The 27,812-nt window shown below is 39.7% G+C and overlaps 4 protein-coding genes across 16 annotated transcripts; 2 read left to right on the forward strand and 2 right to left on the reverse strand.

Annotated features, from left to right (window-relative positions):
- Positions 1 to 110: 110 nt before the first annotated feature.
- Positions 111 to 5,109, reverse strand: LOC119023623 (14-3-3 protein beta/alpha-1-like). Its single transcript, XM_037105731.1, has 6 exons — positions 4,956 to 5,109; positions 3,462 to 3,763; positions 3,214 to 3,337; positions 2,330 to 2,493; positions 2,011 to 2,106; positions 111 to 1,915 (listed from the first exon to the last, which is right to left on the reverse strand). Exons 2-6 carry the CDS (start codon positions 3,753 to 3,755, stop codon positions 1,859 to 1,861), a joined length of 735 nt encoding a protein of 244 aa, XP_036961626.1. The 5' UTR covers positions 3,756 to 3,763; positions 4,956 to 5,109; the 3' UTR covers positions 111 to 1,858.
- Positions 3,790 to 10,613, forward strand: ognb (osteoglycin, paralog b). Of its 8 annotated transcripts, none has more exons than XM_037105723.1 (8): positions 3,790 to 4,926; positions 6,279 to 6,343; positions 8,330 to 8,446; positions 8,568 to 8,637; positions 8,921 to 9,085; positions 9,176 to 9,378; positions 9,497 to 9,589; positions 9,738 to 10,613. In XM_037105723.1, exons 1-8 carry the CDS (start codon positions 4,920 to 4,922, stop codon positions 9,906 to 9,908), a joined length of 891 nt encoding a protein of 296 aa, XP_036961618.1. In that variant the 5' UTR covers positions 3,790 to 4,919; the 3' UTR covers positions 9,909 to 10,613. The 8 variants fall into 8 exon arrangements, with proteins under 8 accessions (XP_036961618.1, XP_036961619.1, XP_036961620.1 ...); XM_037105724.1 differs by having other exon boundaries at positions 8,333 to 8,446; XM_037105725.1 differs by having other exon boundaries at positions 3,792 to 4,926; positions 6,279 to 6,385.
- LOC119023624 (small integral membrane protein 4) lies at positions 9,994 to 13,102 on the reverse strand. Its single transcript, XM_037105732.1, has 2 exons — positions 12,805 to 13,102; positions 9,994 to 10,613 (listed from the first exon to the last, which is right to left on the reverse strand). Exons 1-2 carry the CDS (start codon positions 12,956 to 12,958, stop codon positions 10,522 to 10,524), a joined length of 246 nt encoding a protein of 81 aa, XP_036961627.1. The 5' UTR covers positions 12,959 to 13,102; the 3' UTR covers positions 9,994 to 10,521.
- Positions 13,103 to 14,126: 1,024 nt separating this feature from the next.
- On the forward strand, positions 14,127 to 27,157 carry LOC119023621 (6-phosphofructo-2-kinase/fructose-2,6-bisphosphatase 2-like). 6 transcript variants are annotated; one of them, XM_037105717.1, is made up of 18 exons: positions 14,127 to 14,287; positions 15,583 to 15,783; positions 16,781 to 16,906; positions 17,322 to 17,418; positions 18,271 to 18,337; positions 18,429 to 18,503; positions 18,597 to 18,653; positions 18,750 to 18,874; positions 19,701 to 19,908; positions 20,303 to 20,449; positions 20,535 to 20,639; positions 20,777 to 20,906; positions 23,570 to 23,632; positions 23,723 to 23,787; positions 23,957 to 24,013; positions 24,403 to 24,600; positions 25,267 to 25,336; positions 25,436 to 27,157. In XM_037105717.1, exons 2-17 carry the CDS (start codon positions 15,693 to 15,695, stop codon positions 25,330 to 25,332), a joined length of 1,677 nt encoding a protein of 558 aa, XP_036961612.1. In that variant the 5' UTR covers positions 14,127 to 14,287; positions 15,583 to 15,692; the 3' UTR covers positions 25,333 to 25,336; positions 25,436 to 27,157. The 6 variants fall into 6 exon arrangements, with proteins under 6 accessions (XP_036961612.1, XP_036961611.1, XP_036961613.1 ...); XM_037105716.1 differs by having other exon boundaries at positions 14,128 to 14,287; positions 15,603 to 15,783; XM_037105721.1 differs by lacking the exon at positions 14,127 to 14,287 and adding an exon at positions 16,073 to 16,183 and having other exon boundaries at positions 15,645 to 15,783.
- Positions 27,158 to 27,812: the final 655 nt, after the last annotated feature.

The raw sequence follows: 27,812 nt of genomic DNA on the forward strand, positions 1-27,812 counted from the left end.
GCCAAGGGGGCGGAGATTTATCACCCAGTCTTTTGATTTTTAGATTGATTTTTTTCCCCCTTCTAAACCATACTAAAACATCACTTGTGAACAAAAATGAAGACGTAATGTGCCTGTTATCTTAAACGAAACTTTATTTCACTGAATGGTCTTTGACACTTTCCTATTTCTTACATGTATAGTGAAACTAGAATGGTTTTAAGATACATAAACACAAAGCTAGAATTACACCAACCATTGTTTATCTCCATTTCTTCATTGCTTTTTAGAGCTATTCTAAATTTTCACAACCACGTGTGTGCACTGGGTAATAGACTGTTACAGAAGCAAATTTTAGCCATAAGACTTGTCAGTAAAAACAAAGCAAGTAGATACCTGATATACAGACAGGCTTCGTTCCACATTCACTAACTGCATTTTCATCAAGCATAATAATAAACTGACATTTTTTTTTCAACATAAGATTATTTCAATTCATTGGAGCACTGTCAGAATAAACAGACTGTCAGCTATAATGTGGAATGGTGTCTTCAACTACAATATGTGGAATGTAGTGGTGATAACATGGTATTGTGACACTGAGCTTCTTTCCAAAGTGGTGGAATGGCCTTCTCCAAATTGCACCTTCAAAGTAGACCTGATTATTTTTGAGGCGATCATTCACACCAGCCATCTTTAAAACAGTAGAGGGATGCACCTGGGTTAAAAACTTGCATCAAGATTTAGCTTTCAGTTTGTCTGGGCTAACTCGTTTTCTCTGAAATATCTAACAACAAGCAGATGCTGCCACCTTAATGAAAGCAGAGGCTGCAAGAGAAAGCCAGGCACAGATTCTTTTTTTTGGAGGGAGAAAACAACCGCTTTAAGAGGAATATTTTGCAAGCAGGGTTGATACAGTGTGGTAAGACATTTTTCAATTAACATCAATAAAAGGTTACTTTAGGTTTTACATACAGATGATAGTCAATCTTGCAAAATACATGGAACCACATTTACGCACATACAATTTCCATTGTACTGATAAGCAGCACCTGAACAGTGAGTAAAACTACAATGACAATCCATACTTAGTTAAAAAAATAAAAATAAAAGGAGCACTGCTTTTTAAAAAGCCTAATGATGTGGAATGTCTGAACAAATCTAACATGACAATTTAAGGGGTCCCTTAAAACTTTGAAACTGTGAATTTGTGAACATGATCAAGGAGCATTACACCAAGATGTCAGTGTCACAATACAGCCTGCCTCCTTTCTGTATGAGCCCACAGCAGAATTGCAGTTAGTTGAATACAGGATTGTACGTGTGTCTGGAAATTCAAACACAAAACTGTTTTGGGTTGTGAAGCAAATGGAACGCCTACCATCACAGTGTTTGGTGGAAATCAACTGCCAGTTCAATTACCATACAATATAGCCTGTAAATATCATGAGGAATCACAAATAAGAAAGTAACAAAAAAAGGGATGAAAAATGCACAACAAACTAGCTGGGACAAAGGGATTTGGAAGGACGATTAGAATTCACAACACCCCCCTCCCCCCCAGACCATACACACAAACCTTTCACTTCCTTTCACACTTGCTCACTCACTACATACAGACATACACACAAAGCCGACAAAAACAACAGCAACATGGACTCACTAATCAATACAACATGTTTCCACAAAGTGACTGAATCTGCTAACTGAAAATTACCCTGTCACCTCACAGTGAACTGAGAGGGGTGAACTAGTTGGTCAGGAGCAATTCAGGCTGCTTGTCATACAGAAGTGGGAGGAGCTGATGGAGTGGAGGGGGATGTATATAAGCTGTCTGTGTTTAAGATAAGAGTGTAGGTGGATTAACAGTGCAATTCCATTAGTTTTCCCCGTCTCCGGTCTCTCCCTCATCTGCCTGGTTTTCTGATGTCCACAGCTGGGAACAGAGAAAAACATTTATATTATGAATGGCTGTAAATAAGACTTCTGGGTCAATCAAAAGGCAAAAACAGCATGGGGCTGTAAACTCACAGTCAGGTTGTCCCTTAGTAGTTGCATGATCAGGGTGCTGTCTTTGTAAGAATCCTCGTTCAAAGTGTCAAGTTCAGCAATGGCTTCATCAAATGCCTGAAATACAAAGATTCAACACATATTTTAACTTGCATCATCTAGCAGCATCCTCTAAATACTGTCTGGTAAAGAGAAAAAAAAATGTCAAACTTGTCTAAAAAAAGACACAATTATTTTAAATAGTCAGCTCTTTGAAAAAAAAATCCTTAAAATGTAAACTTCAATATACCAATCAGTTAACCTTTAAATAAAGAACATGTCTATAGGCTTTGGGTCATACCGTCTTAGCCAGGCTGCAGGCCCTGTCCGGGTTGTTGAGGATTTCATAGTAGAAGACTGAGAAGTTGAGGGCCAGGCCAAGCCGGATCGGGTGTGTTGGCTGCATCTCCCCCTTGCTAATGTCAAAAGCTTGCTGGTAAGCCTGCTGGGAGTTGTCCACTGTATCTGTAGGCAGAAGCAGATTAACAAAACTAAATTATTGTCACCACCTAGAATACATTTTAAAGCAGTGTTAATTGATTTTTTTGGCCACTTGGGGGCAGCAGAACAAGCAAACATCAATGACATACTGCATTATACCCTCATACTTAAAATGGCATATGCATTGTCAAACAGTAGCCCATTATATATCAACCAGACATGGAGTAACACTAATATCAATTCAGAGTTATGTATCTATCACCCTGGCAAATATAAGTCCAATGGTTATCTCATTCTAGCCCCTCTAGAGTCTTCACTATCTCCCTGAGATAAATATATTGCTCAAGAGATAAACGGTCCACTGTGTTCTCTTGCTAGGAGCCAACTTTGTATGTCTGCGATTTGGCTGAGAGCAGGTGACCTGCCACCTGTTTATCAGAGGGGGTAGGTTTTTAAAAGAAAATGTTTTTACTATAAAAAAGCTGCCTAGTGATACTGACAGCCACAGTGACAGGGGGTGAATGAACCAAAATCATTCCATTTAGGGCCATCAGACCTAAAAATGATCTGAAAGATGCTACACAGAGCTGAGGGGAACTGCAGACAGGCTCTTTGGGCTTGTCACCTTAAGCGACCCCTTTCACAATACAAATAGTTATTTAACCCACTATTAATTTGTTAATGCAGTTCTGAGCACATCATTTTAAAGCTCAAACCTATAATGTAAAAAGTGCCCACACTCACCCTTCTTAGCATCCCCGGATGCAACCTCAGACAGGTATCTATAATAGTCGCCTTTCATTTTCAGATAGAACACCTTGCTTTCAGCAGCAGTTGCGTTGGTAATGAGGAAGTTGTCCAGTAGCCCCTGAAAACAATAATTGAGTTACAATTAGGACAATGAAACAAAAGCAATGTTTTCACAAGTGTATGAAAGTTTTTTTTGTTTTTAGTTTTTTTTTAATAATCCAAAAGGAATTAGAAACTCTTACCAGCACATCATGGCAGATGTCTTCCAGCTCACGTTCAATCTTCTCCCGGTATTCGCGTGCCATCTGCTGTTTTTTGTCATTGCCCTCAGTCTTCTGCTCGATGCTGGAGATGACGCGCCAGGATGAGCGGCGTGCTCCTACCACATTCTTGTAGGCAACAGAGAGTAGGTTGCGCTCCTCATTTGACAGCTCTGCACCTTGCTCCGTCACTGACTTCATGGCTGCAGCCATGTCATCATAGCGCTCAGCCTGCTCAGCAAGCTTGGCCTTCTGTACCAGGTCGTTCTTATCCATTTTCTAGACTGAAGAAAAGAAAATGCCATATTAGAAGTTATTATGTGTAGTTTATTTAAAACCAAAGAATTTTTCACAGTATTCGTGACATTGTTCATTCATTACACATAACTGTGCACCGAACTCTGCCTCATGATATGATTTTAGTTTCACTTTGACAGACTAGGTCTTTAAGTCCAGGAAACCACTGGATTCAACGTGAAATAAGCATTGCGAACTGGGCCCTTTGGCAAGTGGGTCAGCCATACACATCACTGGCTAAGTTTAGCGGCTAACGTTAGCTCGTTGATAGCGTTCTCCAACCCTGCCTCGTCCTTATCATTCTTAACCTGTTTTTGACGGAACAGAACTGAATCCAGTTGATGATCATCCTTAACAACTGCCACAATGTCACGTGTAATAAGCAGATATGTTTCACTAGCTCGTTTAATGTTGTTTCAACCGACATTTGCTGCACCTCCCAAAGCGTTCCCGGGTCAGGTTTTAATGCCCTCCTCCCGTAATGTTGCGAGCAGCGCTAGCGCGACGATACGTTTCGCTAGGAGATATCAACGCTAGCTTGTAAAATACGACCAATCTGTTTCACTGTGTGTATTGCTTTTATTTATTTGGACGGACTACCTCGATTAGATAACGACACTGCTACTAATCTGTGGTATTTATGATATCGCAAAGCAGGTGGAGTGGCTAACAGTTAGCTAGCTACCGTCGTGTAATGTACCGTTACCGCTATCTAACGGTACATTCGTTAGCTAGGCCAGCAAAAGCAACAACTGGCTTTCGTGTATAAACCGCCGTATGGGTGTTGGCAATCAACATCTGCAATTTTTATAATCGACAAAAATGGGTGTCTTCTATTGTGGGGTATTAATTGCGTGTTTTATTCATTTTCAACAGCTGTACCACGGCCCGCCCAGGCTGACGAGCCTGTCAGAACAAAGTGTCATGGAATCCGACCGTCGGTTAGCTCGTTGGCTAGCATTAGCTGCACCGTTAGCTGTACCGTTATCTAGCATTAGTTGCTAGCCAGCGAGCTAAACGCCTAGCCTTTCACAAATCCAGCTAGCCTGCTACGTTAGCTTGATGGCTTCTCAACAGGATTCAACCGGACACGATGAAACAGCCATTCTAACATTGAGGAACGAATGAACGCCTACCACTACAATGCGCTGTACGTTAATGTGATATCATTACACTTACAATATTGGCGACTTTTAATCCTGCTTTTTTTTTCTCTCTGGACGATTCAGCCTCCGTCCTCCGTCTCGCTCAGCGTTCAGGGCAGTACCACTTCCGCTACACTGGCACTTGTGTTTCCTCTTTTTTTTTTCTCGCCACACATCTGCCTTACGTAATGCGAGCACTGCTCATATGCTAAATAACGATAAATATTATAGCCAAACTTAAAATTAGGCTTTTCAAAACTAGGGCTAGTATGTGTACTTACCTCATATTGTCATAATCTAACGGGGTTACAAAAAAGACCATACCACCACTTTAACAGCAGCCCTGTTTATTCAGATTGAGAAGGTTAACGTTACATGAGGGGTTTAAAATCAGTTTTGATTGAGGCAGTCAATGCATATTGATCTAGTTGCTGATTCCTGTGGGCTGTGACTTCCTGTTTAATTTACTTAGAATTAAAAATAAGCTTCTTTTCTTTGCAAGACTGGACTCACCAGTACATTTCTGCTGCATTAGAGCTGTCTGCACCATTCAGTCACATTACATAAATGTAAGAACAATTGTGGCCATGAAACCAAAGACTTACAGTAGTCATCTGTGTATGAATTCATCTCATCAGGGAAGTGTGGCACTTGTATGTGTAAGGAAGCTGCTCTCACTTTCAATCTTTCACAGCAAGGTCAAAGGTCAAGGTTGGATGCACAGGAGTAGGCCTACCTCTGGAAGTAGAAGAGCTTTAGTGATTTGTTCCAAGTGGTTAAGATGTTTGTCAGTGCAGAAGGCTTGGGGCCTGATACACCAGTTGTTGAGTGGTTTCTGTACTCATTACATGACGACTGCGGCACATGCAGCAGAAATTGGAAAGTAAAAGTTTTGTTTATGCAGTCCAAAACTAAGATATTCACTTTGCAAATTAAAATAGAAAACAGCAGCTACTTACATTTAAGAAGCTGAAACCAGACATTTGACATTAAAAACATGAACTGTTAATCAAAACTGTGATTTGAATGGGCTGTAAGTGAATGCGTGCAGAGTAGTTGCGTTTTCTCATCATGGAGAGGAAGTGCGACCAAGACGTAATCGCTGACTGAGGACAGCACGTGGCAGAAATGACAATCATAAGTGGTCGTCCACATACACGCTGTTCCCATCTTTCACAATAATTCACTATAAACCAACAGTCACAAATTCACATATAGCCACTGCAGTATGTTGCAAAACAAAAAACAAAAAAAGAAGACATCTTCACCATTCACATCATTCAAATTAGTTTATTCATACTCATCCTCCAAGAAAGTGTTTTTCCAAAGTGTCACAATGTGTTCACATCTTCCACAGCCTCAGGGTCTGAATCAGAGCTGCCCAGTGCTGTCTTATGTAGTGGCTCAGGAGATCCTGCTCAGGTGTGCTGATTGTGGAACATACCAAGTTTCACTAGGTTGGAGGTAATGTTACTTTAACAATGACACAATGTGGGTTTATTAAAAGTATTTTTCTTGGAAGTGATAAGTGCTATGATGAGTTATATATTTTTAAATGAAGGAATGTGCAGTGAAGTTGTATAATCAAGTAAAATGGAAGATAATTGAGGTAATTAGCACTTGGTAGAGAAGGCCTCCGGCCACCAAGGATTGCGAGAGTCAGTCTGTGAGAGGCTGTAAATCAAAAAAGATAACTAGCGAGAAGTTTACACATTTACATAATATATTTTTCTTTTCCTTTTATTTGTTGCTGCGGACAAGTTTTTGAACCTGTCTTCTTTGTAACCTTTATTGTTTCAGGAATAGTTTATTTTCCAGATGCAACGTTAAGACACAGAACATACAATTTTGTTTTATCTATGTCTTATTAAAGATGAGGGGTACAAGTATTAAGTTCAGACTTAAGAAAGTAGACTACATCTAATAGAAATATCTATATAGATATCTAATAGAAAACTGAATTACTGTAAAATACATTTGTGTAACTGTTCAATTGCTTGGACACTGAAGAAAGAGATACAGCTGCACATGTTCTTAAAGTAAGCTACTCAAACTCATTAATGACAAACTGATTATTCAAGCATCAAACATGTATTCAGGGTAATAAAATGGCACCTATTCCCTCTCCCTTCATTAAAAATATGCATTTTCTTATTTTACAAGTTTTCACATTCCGTCATCTACTTTATTCATAGTTCACTCAGTGTATTTGCACTGGAGGCCTCAAGGTCAAACATCATACGTTACATCCACATGCTGAATACTGGGCCAGGATTGGCTTCCAAATTGTTTGTGATTACACAAATCATGCTTGTGGGCCTAACTCCTCGGCTGTGGTCCGGTGATGGAGGACTCAAAACGTTCCACCGAAAGTGAACAAAAAAAAAACTTGACTGACCAAAGCAAAATACAAACTAAAACGGAGGAAAAACTACACGTGGTAAAGGACACGATTCTATATATTTTTTTTATATTTGGAGACCTTTCCAAGTATTTCATTCACCAGTTTTATTCAAATACTGTAATCTGTAAATACACCACACCCTCTTCCCATGGGTGCTGCCATTGTTGTGTGACATCAGACAAGTACTCCCTTGTGAAGTCGGGGTAAATGAATCTGCCCCGAGATTACGAGTAGGAATTCTGACTTTGAGTAGCATTCCATTTTGAGTTCTGACAATTTTGAGTTCTGAGTTTTCTGGATTGCAGCATGAATGTTCTCAGTGAGCACAAAGAAAATGTACACTTCAAGCAATTGATGTGAAAACATCCCTCTAGTGTCACGTCATTCTGCACAATGAAGCTCAAACATTCAGCTCAGGATTAAGAAGAAAACAGAACTTTTGGCTGCAGGGAGAATTTAAGAAACAAAGATCCCTGCTTCTTCAGCAACACCCTCTCTTAAATATACATAATGCATTAAATGCTGTTATTATGGAAGCATTTGAATTGAAGTGTTAAGCTGAAAAGGGGACTTTTCTAAAATATTTCTCTGTCCTGTTCAGTGCTTGCTTTGGCAATTCATTTCATAAATCACTCAATTTTTCCCCATGAATTACTGGAATCCAGACCACTCTGTTTTTCCAATAACAACATTCTTTTGTCACAGACAGCAACATTTAAAAAAAACCAGCATGCTTACATTTACTTTATGATTGTCTGATGTATTTCTTTGTGCTCATTATGATCTGCTCATCATCAACAGTCACTTTTCCCCCTCAAAAATGCTGTATATTATCCTTAGAGTCACTGAGAGCCACGTAAACACAGCACGGATTGAGTTAAAGTTTGTTTCCTTTTCTCACTCAGAAGTATTCTGGCAGCTTAATAAAAAGTGGATGGAAAATTTTCCTGCTCACATGTAGCTCAGATCCCAACCTAGCAGACGGTACTCTCCTCTCTCTCCAGCAGACAGAGGAAGACACAATGATGCAACTGCGGACTTTAATCTTCACATATGTTATTCTCCCATGGATCCTGTCCTCTGCAGCAAAGGGTGAATACATGGAAGCGAGAAAACCCAAGGTAAAAATATTCTTAAGGATTTATACACTGTGCAAATGGGCAAGCGGAGGAAGAGCATAGTAGTCATTAGCTGGGAGGGAAAGTAAAGCTTTAATGAAGTTTTTTTTTTTTTTTAAAACAGCCAGGCGTTGTGCCCTATCCAGACTATGAAGAACCAGCCACAGACCCAGCGGGGGATCCAAAAGCTGAGGGTAAGGTTTGTTTTAACAGATAAATAGTTTTCAACAACTGTTTCAAAGCTGATTATGCAACACTTGCTGAGGCATTCTTCCACATTTTTGTGAATGTAGCTAAAGCCCATATTATGTAATAATGGGGCTGATCAAGTGTCCTCATCTTGCCTGTGTGTAGTGCATTTCGTGCGGCATAGCCACATCACCAAGACCAATTAGTCAATGTATCTAAAAGACAAACAAGAAGAAAAACGTCTTACTTTAAATTCAAGTCGATGAAGCAACATTGTGATTTTTTCAGAGCTGCCGACATGTCTGCTGTGTGTTTGCCTGAGTGGATCCGTTTACTGTGAGGAGGTGTCCCCTGAAATGTCAGCTGTCCCTGCACTGCCAAAGGAAACAGCATACCTCTATGCACGTTTCAACAAAATCACAAGAATACGCAACAGTGACTTTGCGGACATGGGTACATAAAATCTATTATAACTGTCAACTTATCCTCCTCTTCACTGAATGTCATCTTTTAACCTCCCTCCATATGTTTTTTTATACCCAGCCCCATTAAGAAGAATTGACCTCAGTGGGAATCTCATCTCTGAGATTGAAGATGGAGCCTTTTCAAAACTTCCTGATCTCGAGGAGCTCATTCTTGCAGAAAACAAACTGACTAGACTTCCCATCCTGCCCACCAAACTAGTGTCATTTAATGCTAATTTCAACAAGCTAAAAACCCAGGGTGTAAAGGCAACTGCTTTTAAGGTAAGTTAGCAGGCGAGCCCATCAAGCTCTGCTTAAAATGTTGCAGACATTAAGTACTTTGCATGTGTTTAACTGCTTATGCAGCCCGATGCAAAATATTGGTCTTGTGGTGTTGCAGAAACTTACGAGACTGGCGTATCTGTACCTTGGAAACAATGAACTCACAGCAGTGCCCCAACTTCCAGAGTCCCTAAACATTGTGCACCTGCAAGTGAGTTCATCTGCTATTTACTGCAATCATAACAATTAGTCAGAGAAGCTCTGTAGGCGCAATTAGAATTCTGCCTGCTGAGCCAGAAATATCTGCATGACAGGCCAATTTAGTGTCCTTGGATTGATCTCCTTTGTCTGTTTTGCAGAACAACAAGATCTCAGCTATAACAGATGAGACATTCTGCAAAGGAAACACCAGTTACTACATCCGGACTAACATGTACCAGGTGAGACTGGACGGGAATCCCATCCAGCTTTCAAAGCACCCCAACAGCTTCATCTGTCTGGAGACTCTCCCTATTGGATGGTACAACTGAAGTGACCAAAGCATGCATTTGTCAGAGGTAAACCTTGGAGTGGAAGTTCTTTTGAAAACTGATAGTAAAAATAACAAATGCAAAATAGAGTTCTTAAGTTAGATTTTATCTTCTCAAATCTACCTACAGTCCAACACCTCTTTACAGAAATCACATAATTACATTTCTTGTGTCTTATCAAATGCTTTCTGTCGATATTAACGAATCTGTGCAAAATCATCCATGAAATCTGTAAATAAAAAGAAGCTTTGTGTTTTTTTTCATTTTTTTTTTTTTATAATATGGCTGAGACTGTTTTCTCTTGGTTTAACAGAAAATCAACACAGACTTTGTTAAATCAATATCAGACTGTTGTTGAGATCATTTCATTGTTCACAGTGATATTATTACTGTTAATGCTTGTTAAACTGTAGATCATATTAACAATAAAACCTGCATGTTGGAAGCCATTTCTCCATCAGCTCTTCACTCTTGACTCCTTAAAAACATTTACAAATGTGATATGGTTGTTGTAACCCAATAACGTGCTATGAAGTCCATTCCAGACAAGAATTAATCCAAGAATGTGTCCTTGGACGACACTTGTAAAATCCACATTATATCAGCCTGTCATTCACTTGGCTGCTGGCTCATTGTGAGCGTTCAACCCCTCTGTTATCTTCTGCTGGTACTCCCGTTCTGATTGTTTTCTCCGGTAGACATCATCTGGAAAGACGAAAACAATATTAGGAGACATGAATGAGACCCTTAGGGAGTTTTGATGGTAGACTGCGACTAAGACTACATTGTAAATGGCTTATCAACTATCGAACGAAAGGGACAAGTGTAATGAATAACATTAATGATGGCTCTGTTTAATACAACAGTGTGAAAGTAAGCCAACATGCACAATAGTTCTTTCTCCACAGCAGACAACTTGGCCTGTCTTAGCTGGAGAATAACAGGTGTAATCAATAACATTAACGACAACTGCATTCCATTTAGCAGAGACGGTTCCAGAATACTGGCTCACTGGGACACACGGGCTGTGTTCAAGACTGCCAACCCAAGTCTTTTCAAAAAATTTTGGCTTCTCCAAATTGTATCCAGATAGATTTTAGGAAGTCTGGACGTCAACAAAACACATGAAATGAAGTTTTTGCAAATCAGATCCAAACCACATTTGGAGGTGGTTTGAAATGTGACTCAAATCACATTTCTACACATTTCAACGACAACGTCAAATCCAGAGAAAAGCAAATGCATAAGAGACTCTGTGGAGTCGCACTGAAATAAACTGTCTGCTCCAAGACTTGACAGTGGGATTCTTCGGGCGAGAAAGAAATTAGATTTGTCTGATGTGTGAACATGAGCTCAATGGAACAGAATAATCTTTAATGAAATGTTTCACTTATGCTTATTCTGATAATATTCAATTAGGATAAAGAAAAGAAAAGAAAATCAACTTCGACTTGTAACATACAATATTTTCTCTGTTTAGGTTATCCTGTAAAGATTTAACAAGTTTGGAAAAAGTGTGTCATTGTAAAAAATATAAAACAAGGAAACTACTTACAAGCTGAGGAATAAAACTAGAGATGGGAGGAAACAGTTTTAGCCCTACATGACCTCAGAATACTGAGGGATCAAATGTGCAGGGCAGTTTTTTTTCGTTGTTGTTGTTTTTTTAAACGCAAGAGGAGTTTAATCCCTTTAGTTCTCCTAAAATGGTGCATTTGGGCACATCTGGAATGAAGGGATGTGGATTCAGTGAGAGTAGAAACATGTTTGCTGGTTTTGAGACAACATATCCCATTGGATGCAGTAAATTTAAAGACTGTCTTTTTTTTATATATGGCAAGTTTTTCCTCGATTGAATCGAGGGTGGAAGGACAGAAGATATCATTTTCTGCACAGATTGTAAAGCCATTGAAAGCAATGTGATTGTGATTTTAGGCTATATAAATACAATTAATTTGTTCTGACTTATGCAGGTCTGGAAATCACAGATGGTGATACCAAAAGAATCATTCCTCAAAGAATAAGTAGATGAGTTCAGTCATTATCTTCTCACTCTCATGACGATATAAAGAAGTGTGAGCTTTCATAGTCCACAAAACATCTTTGGAGCGTTGTAGCAAAAGTAGCTCCAGTAAAGACTTTGGCTTTAAAAACAGGGCTTAAATAACCTCTTTTTTAATCATTTTGGGATCTTGGGGCCAAAGATTTGGATTTCACCAGAGTTGTATGTTGCCATTTTAGGTCTATGATGTATCTTCTACAGCCCCCATTTACCACGGTTACTAAGCAGAATTATGTTGCAGTGCTTTTACAAAAACCGAAACTTTCCAGCTGTATGAGTAGACGACAACTGAATTACTGACGTCCTAAGTCAAAATATATCGTTCCATTTATTTACGATACTCCAGCAGTCTGACCTATCCAGCTTCAATGTGTTCACTTATGGTAGCCTGTTCTTCCATCTTTTGCTTTTTCCACATTTCCTTATGACAGTGGAGCAGACTCAGCAGAGGAGAGGAGGCTGCATTGAAGGAAATTTTGAGGACATACTTGAAAGGTCAATGAGGGTGCTGCGTCCCTAATCTGTACCCTGGCACAGTCTAATCATCCTGCCCACATTAAATGACGCAGCGTGCCGGACAGGAAATACTCCACACAGCCAAGCAAGTCAGATTTTTACTTTATGCACATAAGAGAAGTCTCTGCTCTTACTTTGAAAGTGTGGGGCTTCTGTTAGCACCAAGTTTTTAACCGTTGCTAGCAAAGACGCAACAGATAACTTAGCCTGCACGGCTAACGGGCTAGCAGAAGCCCTCCTTAATGCTAACGTAAGCTGACGACTAACATAGTTTTACCATTAAATAAAAAAAGGACAGTTTATTCATTTGAAACTCACAAAAAGTCTCTCTTCCTATCCTCACGTTGATCATAATCCACTCCATGACCCCTCCGATGCAAAAGAAGATGGGAAGGAACCTGTATGTCCCGAGACTACGTTTACCCGGGACAAAGCTGAGTAAAGTTCTTAAGCTTTGACTCCTACGAAACATCACGGCGAACAGACATACAATGGTCGTGTGTCAATAAACACTCCGGGGGAGTTCTTGAAATAGGATGTTTCGAGGATAGCATGGACCCTCTACATGTCCTTAACAAACGTTATGACAGCATGGATGTTGGGGGAGCGCTCGTTTCTTTACCTGGTACGAAGCAGATGAGCGGAGATGTCTGGGATATAGCGAAGAACCTTGGCCGCGTTACGGTAGAGATTAAAACGAACGCACCCACCACGAGTCGTAACTTCCGGTTATGTTATGAGTATGTAAGCGTTGTATGTCAGACGCGTATCTGCGTTGAGGTGTGTTTGTAGTCAAAATCCTGCGGCTTTCTAGATTGTTCTCCACTAACATGCAAACCAGAGGGCGCAGCATGTCTCTGATGAACAGAGTGACACTTCTCCTCTGTCATGCTGGTGTCAGTTCTGTGTAGGTGTAGGCAAAATGCCATCACCATGTTTCACTGTGGCCTTGAAACTCTCTGGTGTCACCCTATGTAATGTTCGTCTCCTTAAACACACCCTCCTGTTACTGCCATAAGCCCTAACCCTAAATAGGACTTTTCTTCCCCTAATCATCCACTGTGAAATTCTGGTATTTCTGACTTCACCTTAAGTGTTGGACCTTGTTTACCTGTTTGAGAAGTGGTTTGGAAACTGCTACTCTTCCTTTAAGACCATTGTAAGACAGTTGTTTTTGACTAAGAGTACCGCAGATCATGTATCCACACAGCCATGAGACTGTTTAACTCAAGCCCCACCTGAACTATCACTTTCCACTCACTGTTTGTTTTTTGTTTTTTTTGTATTTTTTTTTTGTTGTTGATATTTTTTCTATTCAGTTTTCAATTTAACGTAGTGTGTGTTTTTCTGATTCTTTTTCCCTGTACTTGTTGCATCTTGAGCTATTGTAACAAGTGAATTTCCCATTGTGGGATAAATAAAGACAATCGTAAATCTTAAATCTTATATTTTTTTACTCTGTAGATCTGTAACTAAAAGATCTCAATATTGATAAGTTGATTACATACTGATTCTAGTTGCTAGAGTACATTGGTCCTCCTAAAACCTGTATGTAATTTCTGCTTTATAAAACATCTCAGTATTCTCAGAGTAATGGATTTAAAAGGTTTTATTGTGGTAAGGACAACCGGAAGCTTTAGACAAAGGTGAACTTCCGGCAGCAGCGGACACCGAGGAGGAGAAGGCGGAGCCTAAATATCCAAGAAGAAGAAGGAGTCTCCGGAGGCGGTAGAAGCTGACTGATGTCTGCCCTGTAACAAAGACAAAACACGACTATCTGCAGGCACCTGCTGGTTTTGTGGTAAGTTACAAATAATTGTCTTTTCATCCTCGCTTTTAGTCAACGTGCTCCGGCTTGGCTTTATCTTTTAAACGACTCTTCTTTAGCCTGAAAGCAGAAGTGATGAAGTTTGCAGGCCATAGAGTGAACGTACAGTGTTAATGTGCCAGGTAGCTCTGCAGTATGACAGGATGACACATTGAACAACTTCGTCTGTGTTCAAGAAGATGTCCTATAGCTAGAAATGTTCAGTTTAAACATTACTGTTGTTTCACATGCTATTGAAGTAGTCAACTAGCTTGGCATTTGTGGCTTGTCTCCTGACAGAGCATCACTTTTTATGCCTCTAATAGCATGAGGACATGAGGAGGGGTGAATTTTGAAATCAGTGATGAGTTTAGGAGACACAACCAGCCAAAGTGATAAAAGAAAAATAGTGCCAAACATTTCGGACAGTTTCTTGCATTAACAAATTAAGTGCATTGCATTCCTTAGTCATATGGGATGTTACAGTGAACATTTTTAGTTATGGGCTTTTGGTCACATCCACAATTTTCTGACATTTTCCAGGCTCTTAACAATTTGCCTTGTGAAATACATGTCAAATAACAATAACAAATATTTTTTTATGGTTCATGCAGTTATTTGATTGAGTTTCGTATTGATCAATTGACAGATTATTTGTCAATGAAAATAATTTGCAGCCCTACTTCAAATGAGGGAGCAAATCACATCAACCAAGATGTCGCCAGCAAGTGTTCTGATATTCCGCAGTGCTAGGGCATCACAAGTGGTTTGAGATTAAAGGTGCTATTTGTGAGGGATGTTGATTTTCGAATGTCATCCAGAACCGATGCTTTGGGATGGCAGCCAACGCGTCCTACATCCTCAAAGCGTTCGTTTTCGATGAGTTGGCAAACCCAAAGCATCGATGTTTGACAAGTCTGGAATGACGAAGATCTACCTTTCTTACAGTGTAGTGTGTGCAGTGTACTACTGCATATGTAGAAAATGTAGTGTAAAGCCTTTTGTGACTCCACTGATGACATTCTGTGGCCATGCTGCATTGTGGGTATTTACCTTTTAACTTTTACATTAAGTAGAGCAACAAAATGAGTAATTCTTTTAATGTCTTCCGAGGATTTCAATATTTGCTGTGTTATCTTTAGCATCATAAAATTACTATTATTACTGAATTTTCCTCTTTTTATGGGATCTGAACATCATTTGGTATTATACACTCCTCTCTGATCACAGCCAGCTGTATCATCAGATGCCATGATAGATATGCTGATGACAATGATGATGTGTTACAGCAAAGTCCTGTCCTCAACAGAACAATGCTGACCTCATCCTACCAGTAACCAAAGCTCGCCGTCCCCAGACTCGGCCGAGACAGGACAGCAGGACACGGATCAGACCTGTTATGGCTGCCAAACAGCAGAGAACTGCAGCTGTTACAGATGGCTTGGCGGAGTCCAAAAGGACGGAGCTCAGGGCCAATGAGAAGAAGTGCTGTGAGTGGTTTGTGTTTCCTTTCTTGTGCCCTGAAGGTGAAATTTTGACTGACGCATTGACCTATAAGGAATAAATTATTGGGCTCTGTGCACTTTAGCTGTGGTATTATTTGCTAATAATGCAGTAGAACTGTGCTCTTAATGGCTGTTGTAATCAGACTGTATGCTATGCCTGCCATGTGTAAATAAAGGTGATATGGTTTCAGCCGGTACTGATTGTTAAATGTCAACTTTGACTCACCTTCTGTCATCAACAGTTTGTGCACAGTGCAATGTTGTATTTGTAAAGGCAGGAATTCAGCACCAACATTTGAACACTGTGATGAGAGAGGTCCACGTTCAGCCTTTAAAAATGTCACCAAGCTCAGATGATTTTAACTTCACAGTCAGACAGAGGAAGGTGAGATGGGTTCCAAACGTTTCTATTCTAAAATATGTCTTGAATGCAGAACTCTCCGCTGTCCTGTTTAAACTGCAGCCAACCTGTTCGTACAGTCTGGAATCAAGTCTGATCACGCCAGCGCTTTGCTTTTACATATTTGTGTTCTCTGATCTGTGGATGGTCTTTCATGGACACTGAAAGAAGAAGGGGAAAATGCTGTTGTAATATTTTCCATGCAGTGACCCAAATAAGGGTACAATGGATTAGTAAACTGGGTCACTAAGCAGCAAGACTTTGAGAAACATTCACCAGCAGTTGAGAGATGATGACGGCATGATGTGAATGTTAAACTAAAAGTTAACCAGCAGGTAGACAGACCCTGCAGGGGTGACATTGGATTACCCTTCCCGGCCTTGTTTAGTGTGTACATGGTGCATTTTCTTGTTTTTACTATAAATGGGAGACCTTAGGAACAAATTTAGAGCACAAGTAATGGGATTTATTTAACATCTTGCAGTTTGTGAAGAGGATGTAGGTCATAAATTGTCCTTGTGTGCTTCCTAACTAAAACATGTGTCCGTTTGTTTGTGTGTTTGTTGTGTGTGCAAATTGCAGCTTGGGCCTCCTACATGACCAACTCTCCAACTGTGATAGTAATGATTGGGCTGCCTGCGAGGGGGAAGACCTACATATCCAAGAAGCTGACACGCTACCTCAACTGGATTGGAGTGCCAACAAAGGGTAAGTACGGACGCGTTACATGTTTGAGATTTGTGCACGCTGACCACAACAGGAAATAAAACAAGGACTACTGTTAACATTGGAGTCAGGGAGTGCCTCTGTGAGCTGATATTGATATATAAGCAGGGTGCTTCCTGTTTATGAAGACTGTAATTGTGCACAGAGATAATATTTACTAGAAAATCTTGCACTTAAGGCAATGCTGTGTTAATATAGTTATATTTATGTCAGCGTCCCTGATTGAATGCCTCTGTTTGGAGTTTTACGTTTGTGTTGTCATATAAATGGAGGGCAGAGGCAGGAGAACCGGTTTGGCAGACTCTGCTGCGATGTAGGTCACAACTTCAGCAGAGCGCGTACCAGAATGCTTTTCACATCTTTCGCATGTATTTCTCTTGGCTCTCTCCCTTTGCAGTGTTTAACCTTGGTGTTTATAGGAGAGAAGCAGTGAAGTCGTACAAGTCCTATGACTTCTTCAGACATGACAATAAAGAAGCAATGGAGATCAGAAAGTGAGTAAGAGAGTTTTTTTTTTTTTATTTATCTTAGTAGATAAGCTCCTTCTACCACACCCCTCCCTTTCATATTTGCCAACCCTCCCGGTTTTCCCTGGAGAGACCCGTTTTTCATCGTCCTCTCCTGGTTTCCTCACATGGTTCCTCTCAAGTATCCTCTATGGTAGTCTGCAAGAGTCGGACAGAGAAATGGAGACGATAAGGAATATTTTAGCAAATGTCATACCTCCTTGAGAGAAGAACTCCTGTTTGTAACAGAAAGTTTCAAATGAAAGGTGTGGTAAAATCTGCCTCATTGATTTTGCTGTCAATCATAGAGGTCGTACCTTTCAATCCCCACTGAGAGGCTGAAAAGGAAAAGAGGCAGAATTTTTGATGGAAAAGTGCTGAGATTTATGCAAGTTTACCACAGAGTCATAACTATTCTGTGTTGTTTTCTGAGGATTCAAAGTAAACATTTAAATTATTTGCAATTATTAGGTTATTTTCCTTCTTTAAAAGTCACCAGAATGCAGAAAACATTCATGAAACAGTCACTGAATCTCAGTTCTTCTTGTGGGTAAGAGGACCCCCAGAACCCCACTTTGGTTTTGAAATCCTCCCTATTTTTGAGGTCTCAAGGTTGGCGAGTATGGTCCCTTTTGCACATGTTGCATGTTGGCTTCCTGATTTCTCAGCACAGTGAAAACACCTGGTTGCTTTTCATTTGTCTAGCCATGCAAATGCCTCTTTTGACTGCGCAGTGTTTGTTTAACAAATGGGGCTACAATGATTACAGAACAACATGTCTTAGAAAAGCATTTAATAACTAACCGCTTAGATTTTCTGATCTCATTTTGTTTTCCGTAGACAGTGTGCTCTGGTGGCACTGGAGGACGTCAAGTCCTATCTGAAGGAAGAGGGAGGCCAGATCGCTGTAAGCACAGACAAAACTGTATCTGTATTTGCTGTTATTACACTTTACTCTTAATTTGATTTGGTCTGATCATCCTTTTGTTGTCTGCCAGGTTTTTGATGCCACCAACACCACCAGAGAGAGGAGGGAACTCATCCTTAATTTTGTTAAAGAGAATAAGTACAAAGTGAGAGATCCATTGATGGTTTAATCATTTTAGCTCGATAATACCTTCACATGAACTGTGAGTTTCTACTGATACGTTTCCTTTTTTTGTTAGGTGTTTTTTGTAGAATCGATATGTGACGATCCAGATGTCATTGCGACAAATATCCTGGTAAATGATGCATTTATGCCTCATTACAAGCAGACTTCAGTCCTGTAGTTGTGAGATGTGAATCATCGTGAATCATCTTATGTCTCTTTCACAAAGGATGTGAAGGTGTCCAGCCCAGATTACCCTGAGAGGGACAGAGAAAGTGTCATGGAGGATTTTCTGAAGAGGATAGAGTGCTACAAAGTGACATACCAACCTTTAGATCCAGATGAACACGACAAGTAAGAGGCCATTTTGTAATGGACCTAATTCCTGAGATGCTGTTTGTAAACAAAACATAATGGGAGCATTTGCTAATAATTTTTGATCCACTAAAAAAAAACAAAAACAAAAAAATACTGTTCAGCAGTGCAGACAGTATGAGAAAACTGATGTGCATTTTGAGCACTAAAGCAAATAAACCCAATGTAGTAGTAACCCAAAATAAAATTATGAACCTGAAAATGAGCATAATATGTCTCCTTGATCACTTTTTAACGCTAACACAATCAAAGCAAAACCAAACTGTTCGATGTTCTAGTGTTGCCCTTGTAGTTGTTACATGTCTGAAGATGTTCTTACGAAAAGTGTCCAGCAGGTGGAGACAAGAGATAATTTGTAATAGAGATGTTTGTTATCCTTTTATGGTCTTTTTGATTTGTTTAGCTGATATGCAGGAATTCCAGAAGTATTTAGTCAGAAATTGATGCCGTTTAGTTCCAGGAAAAGAACTGATTCTGAGGTTGTTGGTTTTTAGCTCCTAGTTGATTTGTTTGATTCCGATTAGCTGATGATGTTTTTAGGAAACCACATCAAATAGTTAAAGTAATTACATATATAGTATAGACCCATGTCCTCAGTTTTGGATAGTTTTTTGTAGAGATGAGGAACAGTTTTTCATGTTCTGATTTTTGTCTAAAATTCTCGTGTGTGTGTGTATGTGTGTGTGCTGGAAGAAAATATCAGAATGTTTAGACTACACCAAAAGTACAAGATATCCCGCCTTTGCCCATGAGTTTTTACAGATGGTTTCACTTTCTGTGTGTCTCTTTTTGCCCTGACAAACAGGAACCTGTCATTCATCCAGGTCATCAACGTCGGCCGCCGTTTCCTGGTAAACAGGGTGCAGGACTACATCCAAAGTAAAATCGTGTACTACCTCATGAACATCCACGTACACTCCCACTCCATCTACCTCTGTCGACACGGAGAGAGCCATCACAATGAGGAGGGACGCATCGGAGGAGACTCTGAGCTGTCAAATAGAGGGAAAGAGGTGCCTTCACATTGCACTCTTACATATCTGTGTTTTAGAAAGATAGTCGCAAATTCTTTAAGGAATAGTTTGACATTTTGGCAAACACGTGTATATGATACCATTTTGTATGTGTGTCTTTTCTAGACAGGAAGTTACAGTCAGCAGTGTAGCTTGCTTTAGCATAAAGACAGGAAACAGGGTGAAAAGGCCAGTCTGAAATTATCTTCCACTTATAAACGTTTCCACAAAGTTCATTATATATTGCACATTAATACAGTTAAATGGTGTGAAAACAATCCTGCTGCCACAAATTAACCGATAATGACGCCATTTAGAGACAAATTACTTCAGTTTATCCAATTTGTATCTTCTGTTGTCGGATCTAAAGTCTCTTTTATATGGTCTTTGCCAGTTTGCAGCTGCACTGAAGGGTTTTGTGGAAGAGCATCATCTGTCAGACCTGAAAGTCTGGACCAGCCAGCTGAGACGCACCATTCAGACGGCGGAGGAGCTGGGAGTTCCCTACGAGCAGTGGAAGATCCTCAATGAGATAGATGCTGTACGTCCTCTTGATACATCAAAGACGACACAAGCAGTTGAGGGTGTGTCGTAAGTGTTGAGTGTTTTATTGCTTTGTTTTTCAGGGAGTGTGTGAAGAGATGACGTACAAGATGATTGAGGAGACCTTCCCAGAGGAGTTTGCATCGAGGGACCAGGACAAGTACCATTACCGCTACCCTGGAGGGGAGGTAAAAGCCCCCTCTTTGCTCCAAAGGGATGTTTGACCTCTTATTAGCTCAATAAACAAGGCAATTATCCTCACTGAAAACTGACTGAAACCAAACTCATCTGATTTTATGAGTATTTTCACTCTCTCTCTCTGTAGTCCTACCAGGACCTCGTTCAGCGGCTGGAGCCAGTTATCATGGAGCTGGAGAGACAGGGCAACGTGCTCGTAATCTGTCATCAGGCTGTAATGCGCTGCTTGCTCGCCTATTTCCTGGACAAGAGTGCAGGTTAATTACACATACAGAAACACCAAACATGCCTAGACGGTGGCAGTGGCTTGTTTTTATAAAGACATATTTAACAGCCGTGGCAGAGTTGGCCGGTATTGTTTTTACTCTGTGTGCGTCGTCAGGGCAGATGTGGCGCTGGAGACACCTATAGTAACAGGAAAGACCACAGAAGCATTTTTTAGCACTTTTGCCTGTTGTGTGGTGTTTATATGTCTGTCTGTGGGCAGTGATAACATCACAACCATGAAACATGCAATCACAAAATGTTGCGGGTGCGTAGTTGAGCTCAAAAATAAAGGCTGAGTTTGAAGATGGGTGCGGTCCAAGGGAGGGGGCTGGAAGAAGGAGCATGCCCTCCCACTTTATGCCCTTGGCCCACATTCATTTTCCTGAAGACATTTATTGAAACGGAATTGTGAGTATTTTGCCAAGTGTTTCTATGAAAAATTATTGTAGTAAGAGCAGTCGCTAACCTACTCTCTGAAGTGTGTTCTTTCAATTTCTGAATTTCATTTCCCCATCAGAAGTCATACAACGCAGATGTGTTGGGTTTTAGTCTTTTTCTTTATGCATTTCCTTTTAGACGTTAATGCTGCGGATACCACAGTCTGGTACCAAAGCAAGATTCAGTGATGTAATGTCCCCCTCCTATTTAGGTTTCTTGGATGCAGTCAGGAAATTTTAATGGTGTGTAGTTGAGATCAAAATGAAGACGCTGGGTGTGGTCCGGCCAATTAGAGCTGGGTGCTTATGTAATAATGTAGTATTCACTACTGAGAAGTCATTGGTCAGAAGTGTAGACATGTTGAGCGGTGTCACAGCTGGTGTGATCTCATTGCAAGATTTACACTTACGGCATTTAGCAGACACTCTTGTCCAAAGCCGCTTGCAGTTATTCATACATACATACATACATACACACACTGATGGCAATGCTAAAAAGTGTTTATTGTATCACTTATATGATACTCACTGGATACTTATTTAACTGTTCTTTAACAAAACATCTGATTGAAGTAAATCAAGGCCTTATTGTGAAGCATCAAATTGCAGCTAATCTAAACTTTTCTGAGGGGCCTGTTGAAGACACACAGGAGGGATATTCAGTAACCTTAAGACCAGTATATCAAATCAAACTTCAATGAGACAGAAAATCTTCTTCATTCATGATATAAAGCTTTATAAACTGAAAATGCCCCACTCTAGTTAGTAGATTTAAAGTAAAAGACTTCGGAAAAGTGCAGTTTGAGAAACAATCAGAAACAGTGAGAAACAATTTACAAACTGCTCCTTTGCGAATGTTAATATTTGTTTCTATTTCTATCAATATATATTAAAAACATTGTGGGTTTTATTTGTGATGGTGTGAGAAGCAGGGGAATATATTAGGAGAGTTGCTCCTGAATGAGAAGAGGAGTTTTTTTCATTTTGTTAAAATAAAAATAAAAAATAGTGAACTAAATTAGAGCCTGTTGCAAAATAGTCAAACTAGTTGGTTGTAATCTTGTTGGCATCTTCCGGCCTGTAAATCCATAGATTTTTTATTCATGTAACAGGATTAGACAAAGGCTCAGGTGAGGAGCTTGTTAAGGGTCCACCATGTGTTACTCCGCCCTAAGCTCCAGGTCTCTGCAAAGACCTGCTCGAAATAGACCCTCTCAGAAATCAGACCTCTAACTGCAGTAGAGATGAACCTGTCTTTAGTTCTAATGAACCGGGTGAACGTTGTGTGACAGAGCAGAATAATGTGTCAATGATTTGGCCAAATTTGATAGTAAGACAGTATTTCAGAAAAGGTTAATGCTGCCTCGTTTAAGTGTTTTTGATCCCACCACAAGGGGGCGCCAATGTCAGGAATGTTCAAAATCAACACACAGTGGCTTTAATTATCAATGCTACATGACTGATGATCATAATGAAATGTGACCTGCATTTGTCCAAACCAAAATGGATGACTATTAAGGACTACAAATTATATTGGTTAAGGAACAAAATAGAGAGGTGCACCATGTAGTTTGGACTAATATCATCTTCTTCTTGAGTTTAAATCTCAGAGATAAAAGAAATACACACAGTACCAACAGTGCTGTTTACAGTAAAACCTGTGGGATGCCTTTAAAAGAGCACCACAGTTCAGTTGCAGTAAATCCTGCAGATGGTGTTGACAGAAATATGGTCTGGATCATAAACGCTAACATTGTAGTTTTTCTTCGAGGTGAAGTCTCGTTGAAACACATTTGTGTTTTAATCTTTGAAAAGCGATAAAACAGAAGTGCTTTTTCGACCTTACTGTACATCTGAAAAAACATGCAAATCGGTACATTAATGTGTGGAATCAAGCGCTGGGTGAAAAAAACAATCCTGACTGATAAGTTGGTGGTTAGACTGGAGAATGCAGACATGGGCAGTGGGAAGGTTTCTTCAGGCAGCAGAGGAAGTGGTTACAGCTAACCCACCAGTGTGGGTGCAACTCTGACTGGCGTTTTATACCAGTGCCTTCCCACACACGTCTTAACACGGCAATGATGTATTGTACCTTTTTTTTTTAAAGCACAGCATGAGCTTTACAGATGTCCATATATCCCAGACATGAGAGAAAAACACGACTGATTATAACCACAACACACAAAGTCTCATGTTTTTTGTTTTTACTGGCACAGATGATCTGCCCTACCTGAAGTGTCCCCTGCACACCGTCCTCAAACTGACCCCTGTGGCTTATGGTAAGTCCCTTCACTGTTTGGTACTCAAGCAAACTAACTTTTTCCTCTGTTGAGTCCTGATGTTTTTCTTCTCCTGTCTCCTTCTTTGAGGCTGTAAAGTGGACATGTTTGACTTGAAGGTGGAAGCTGTCAACACTCACAGGGACAGACCATTCGTAAGCTTCTGACCTTTTTTTTGAATTTATTATTTTGTGTCATAAACATGCTGTCAGTTTTCTCTGTCCAGATTGTCCAGTGCAGCCTGAAGGATCAGAGACTGGACAGACTGTTCTGACCTGCACTATTTTTACACATTCAAACAAAAATTATACACTGCTGTTTCAGCTTTCAGGAGCCAGATCTTCTCAGCAAAGTCCTGGCACCAGATGCAAAACGCTCAATGTAGGTCCACAACAAAAACACAAATCAGACACACCATACTGGGTATTTTTAGTCCTCCTCAGACAGCTCCATATCTGCTCCCTCACTGGACAATTTGCAAGTGCCATGTGCTGAAACCTAGACAGAGTGGGTGGCACCACGTAACCACATTTGTTAAGGAACCTCTTGGTAAATATGGTGATAAATATCACGTCTGCTGAGACCAACATGACAATGGCCTTTGTGTTTATGGCTGTTTGTCTCAGTACTTGTTCTCTTACTTTTCCTTCTCACAGTCACTTACATGTGACGCAGCGTCAAACCCACAGAAGGAGATGTTTCTAAATAAAACATTAAATTACCACATGTTAATCAGTCCTCCTTCACTCTTCTTCTTCCCTACCGACCAGAATAAAGTCAGAGCAGATGTCGTGCTGCCGACTTTCCTGCGTCGAAACAGCTTCACTCCGCTGTCCAGCGAAGACCAAATCAAGCGACCTCGTCTTTACAGCATGGGCAACCTTCCACTGGCGCGCACGTCCCATCCCCCCACTTTACCCAGCATGCAGTTCTCCGAGGCATTCGAGGGGGCAGAGCTGCAGAGCGAGGTCAGTGCTTTGAATATTACTGCATAAAACAGAGGTTCAGTGATCATAGTTAAAAGCAAACAAAAAAATTAGGTTTGTAAACGAAATACTGTTAATTCACGTAAACAACGGTTGCAGACAAAAGGCTGAACATTGTCATGAATGAAACTGAATTCATCTATAAATAATATTTTTAAAAAATTCCTTGATTTTTAGAAATCCAGATGTAAAAGACAAACAATGGCAGAAAAGAAATGTTTGACTCAAAAATCAAATCAAATCAAATCAAATTGTGACCTGAAGAGTGGATTTGAATTGTAGATTTGGAGAATCGTGACCCTCCCACCCCCTCGCCAGCAATGTAGCTTCATGTTTTCCATATACTGTTCATAGGTGTGTACAACAAACAAAAGTTCCCTTTATTGGCTTCTTAAATGTGAAGTTCTTTCCAGTGTTTCTCTCCTGTGTTGTGTTGCCCATAAAGTGACCCTTATTAAACTCTCTGTACTCAAAGACTGGAAAAAAAAAGACACAAGCAGACTCTTTCAGTCTGCCTAGTGATCTCATCTTTTAATGTTAGCTCTGGTTTGGTCAGTGCCAGTTGAAACAAACCCCTCATTCCTTTTTTGATTTGGTGTTTTCTTTAATGCCGTCTACTTTCACTCCCTTCCTCCTCGCTTCCTGCAGGATGCTGTGAATGGTTTCAGTGCAGCAGATGCAGCAGACGCAGCAGACGACTGTATTCGGAGTTAAAAAGGTAATTTCAGCCTTTTCCTCGTATCTTTGACGTGGAGCATCTGTTTTCTCCACCTCACACTTTTTCTGTTTCTTTTTTTTTTTTTTTCTTTTATCCCAGGCTTTCCTCCTCGTGGATGTGTCACCAGTTAGGAATACCAGCAGTAAAATCTCCACCCAGCTTCAGTCACACACACACACACACACACACACACACACACACATACATTCCTAAACCCTGTCCCACACTGTACCCATAATCTTACATGTGTTATCTCTTTGGTTTTTGTGTGCGCATTAGTGTCAGAGTGCACACGCACACATGGACTCGATGCCTTTGCACAGTAGCCTTGAAATGTAGGCAGCGAGCCAGCTTCTCACACTCCTCATACTGTAGTCTCCAGTTAATGATGCTGTATTAGATATAGATTAGAACATGCTGATTGTTAATTGTATACCTCATTGGAAGCTCTTGCCTTCAGTTGTAGTGTAAGAATGTGCCTCGATTAAAGAAACCCTTGTTTTTTTTCCCCACATTCTCTCTTAAAGTTGACCTGTGCATCCATCCTCGGGTGCTCTGACAGGATGTAGTAATGATTTTATTTTGAAGGGTAAATTAAAGCAGATTGAATTGCACCTTTGCTTGCACTTGGCAGACACCAGCTTTATAAAGTAATGGAAATGTTCTGTCTAGGAAGATAAAAAAAAAATGTGCAGCAGCTACTGAGCTTTACCTCGGTGACATGTTTTCCCTTCTTCTTCTCTTTAACGATGCCTTCCTGTATGTGTTGCCTTATATTAAAATAACAGTTTTTAACGTATGTCGCTGACTACTGTGACAATTTAAAGCTGATCTTATTTGATCTCAACCAAACTGATGCAAATATTGAAAACACAAAGTTTTGTATTGCTTTTGTGCATTTTAAGTTTCTTCATAAGGATGTTTATGGAGGACTGAAACTGCCCAAAAAATTAATAAATAAATAAATCACTGACCCTGTAGATAAATTAATATGCCAATAAATGCACCAAAAATTTGGTCATTAAGGAAGATGTGAATTAATGTATAAAACTTGTCATAAATTAGTATTTCTGTTTGTTATATATCTTTGTATTAATTCCCCAGTTTATTTACTTTGCAATTTAATTTTCCGATGTATTGACTCATTTTTTAATAATTGTATTAAGTTAAAATACATTTTCATTTATATGTATTTATTTGTGACACACCTCAGTAGCATAATGAAGCAGAAATAATAATAATTTAAAAGAAAATAGAGTAAAATGGAAAAAATAGGCTTGTAAAAATAAATACATACACAAAAAAACATTTCAAAATGAATTAATAAAGAAATAGGAAAATTAAATGGAAGGTAAACAAATAGGAGAAACTGTAAATATACACAAAAGACCATTAAAACAGATGTATGCCAAATTTAAATAATAATAAATAAATTAATTATATCATTTTTGGTGCTTTTAATGGCATATGAGATTGTTTATGGAGTCATTTATTTATCATTGTTTTCTGCAGTTTCGTTGCCCAGCAGGCTTGTGTTTCTGATACATGTGATAAATGCCACCTTAAGAGCAGCTTTTGATTTTATTGGCAATAAATCAATCATTGGGGAAAAAGTGCCTTCATTCAAAGCACTGCAAGGCTGTGACAATAAGTAATCAAGAGTATTTATCATATTTTAGTTTATAAATAGGGTGAAAATGTTTTTTGTTTCACCTCAGTTGAAGGATTTGCTAAATCTTTGTGTCTTTAAAAGAAAATCATACTGTTATTGCACACTCTACCATATATGTCATTTAATAAAAATCATTTTGATGCAGTTTTTTACATTGTTTTCTGTTTTCTTCCCCACTGTATTCAAGGTTGTTGTTGTTGTTGTTGTTGTTGTTAGTATTATAGACCTCAGAAAAGTGTTAAGTTTGGTGAAGAGTGTGTGTGTGTGTGTGTGTGTGTGTGTGCGCGCGCGCGTGTTTGTGTGTGTGTGTGTGTGAGCTCACTGGGAGTTTCCTTCCTGTTTGCTAACTTCGTGTCCCTAAAGAGCCGACCATCAAAGTGATGAAGAACAGTGAAGTCTTCTTCTTATTTCAGACATCTTCCAAAGCCAGCGCCAGCTGTGTAATTTCAGATGTTTTGAGCTAAAATGTTTCAGACTGGTGTGACGTACACACTTGATCTGACATTTCATGTGTGAGACAGAAATCTTTTTTGTGTGTGTGTGTGTGTGTGTGTGTGTGTAGCCGTACAGACGATGAAACTCACGTCTGTTCTGCTTTGATGACGGGATGTTGTCAGGTTTTGATAATCTGTTCCAACAATGATGCGCAGTTTCGTTACAAACAAGATCACTGAGTCACTTCTATCTTACTATATACAGTATCTACTTCTATGAATACACAGACACACGAAGCTCTGTTTGGCATTTTAAAAATTCATGTTGGGAGATGTTATTCTTTCCCTAATCTCGGTCAGTTTAAATCTA

This window comes from Acanthopagrus latus, chromosome 7 (genome assembly GCF_904848185.1).
Source record: "Acanthopagrus latus isolate v.2019 chromosome 7, fAcaLat1.1, whole genome shotgun sequence".
NCBI classification, from domain to species: Eukaryota; Metazoa; Chordata; class Actinopteri; order Spariformes; family Sparidae; genus Acanthopagrus; species Acanthopagrus latus.

Excerpts from the sequence above, each read along its gene's own strand:
- LOC119023623 (XM_037105731.1), bottom strand. The coding sequence starts at position 3,755 with ATGGATAAGAACGACCTGGTACAGAAGGCCAAGCTTGCTGAGCAGGCT. Across the intron at positions 2,494-3,213 it reads ATCCGGGGATGCTAAGAAGG|ATACAGTGGACAACTCCCAG; the intron begins GTGAGTGTGGGC and ends TTCTGCCTACAG. Across the intron at positions 2,107-2,329 it reads CCTGCAGCCTGGCTAAGACG|GCATTTGATGAAGCCATTGC; the intron begins GTATGACCCAAA and ends TTTGTATTTCAG.
- ognb (XM_037105723.1), top strand. Across the intron at positions 8,638-8,920 it reads GGGGGATCCAAAAGCTGAGG|AGCTGCCGACATGTCTGCTG; the intron begins GTAAGGTTTGTT and ends TGATTTTTTCAG. Across the intron at positions 9,086-9,175 it reads CAGTGACTTTGCGGACATGG|CCCCATTAAGAAGAATTGAC; the intron begins GTACATAAAATC and ends TTTTATACCCAG.
- LOC119023624 (XM_037105732.1), bottom strand. The coding sequence starts at position 12,958 with ATGTTTCGTAGGAGTCAAAGCTTAAGAACTTTACTCAGCTTTGTCCCG. Across the intron at positions 10,614-12,804 it reads GATAGGAAGAGAGACTTTTT|ATGATGTCTACCGGAGAAAA; the intron begins GTGAGTTTCAAA and ends TCGTCTTTCCAG.
- LOC119023621 (XM_037105717.1), top strand. The coding sequence starts at position 15,693 with ATGGCTGCCAAACAGCAGAGAACTGCAGCTGTTACAGATGGCTTGGCG. Across the intron at positions 15,784-16,780 it reads GGCCAATGAGAAGAAGTGCT|CTTGGGCCTCCTACATGACC; the intron begins GTGAGTGGTTTG and ends TGCAAATTGCAG. Across the intron at positions 17,419-18,270 it reads GAAGCAATGGAGATCAGAAA|ACAGTGTGCTCTGGTGGCAC; the intron begins GTGAGTAAGAGA and ends TGTTTTCCGTAG.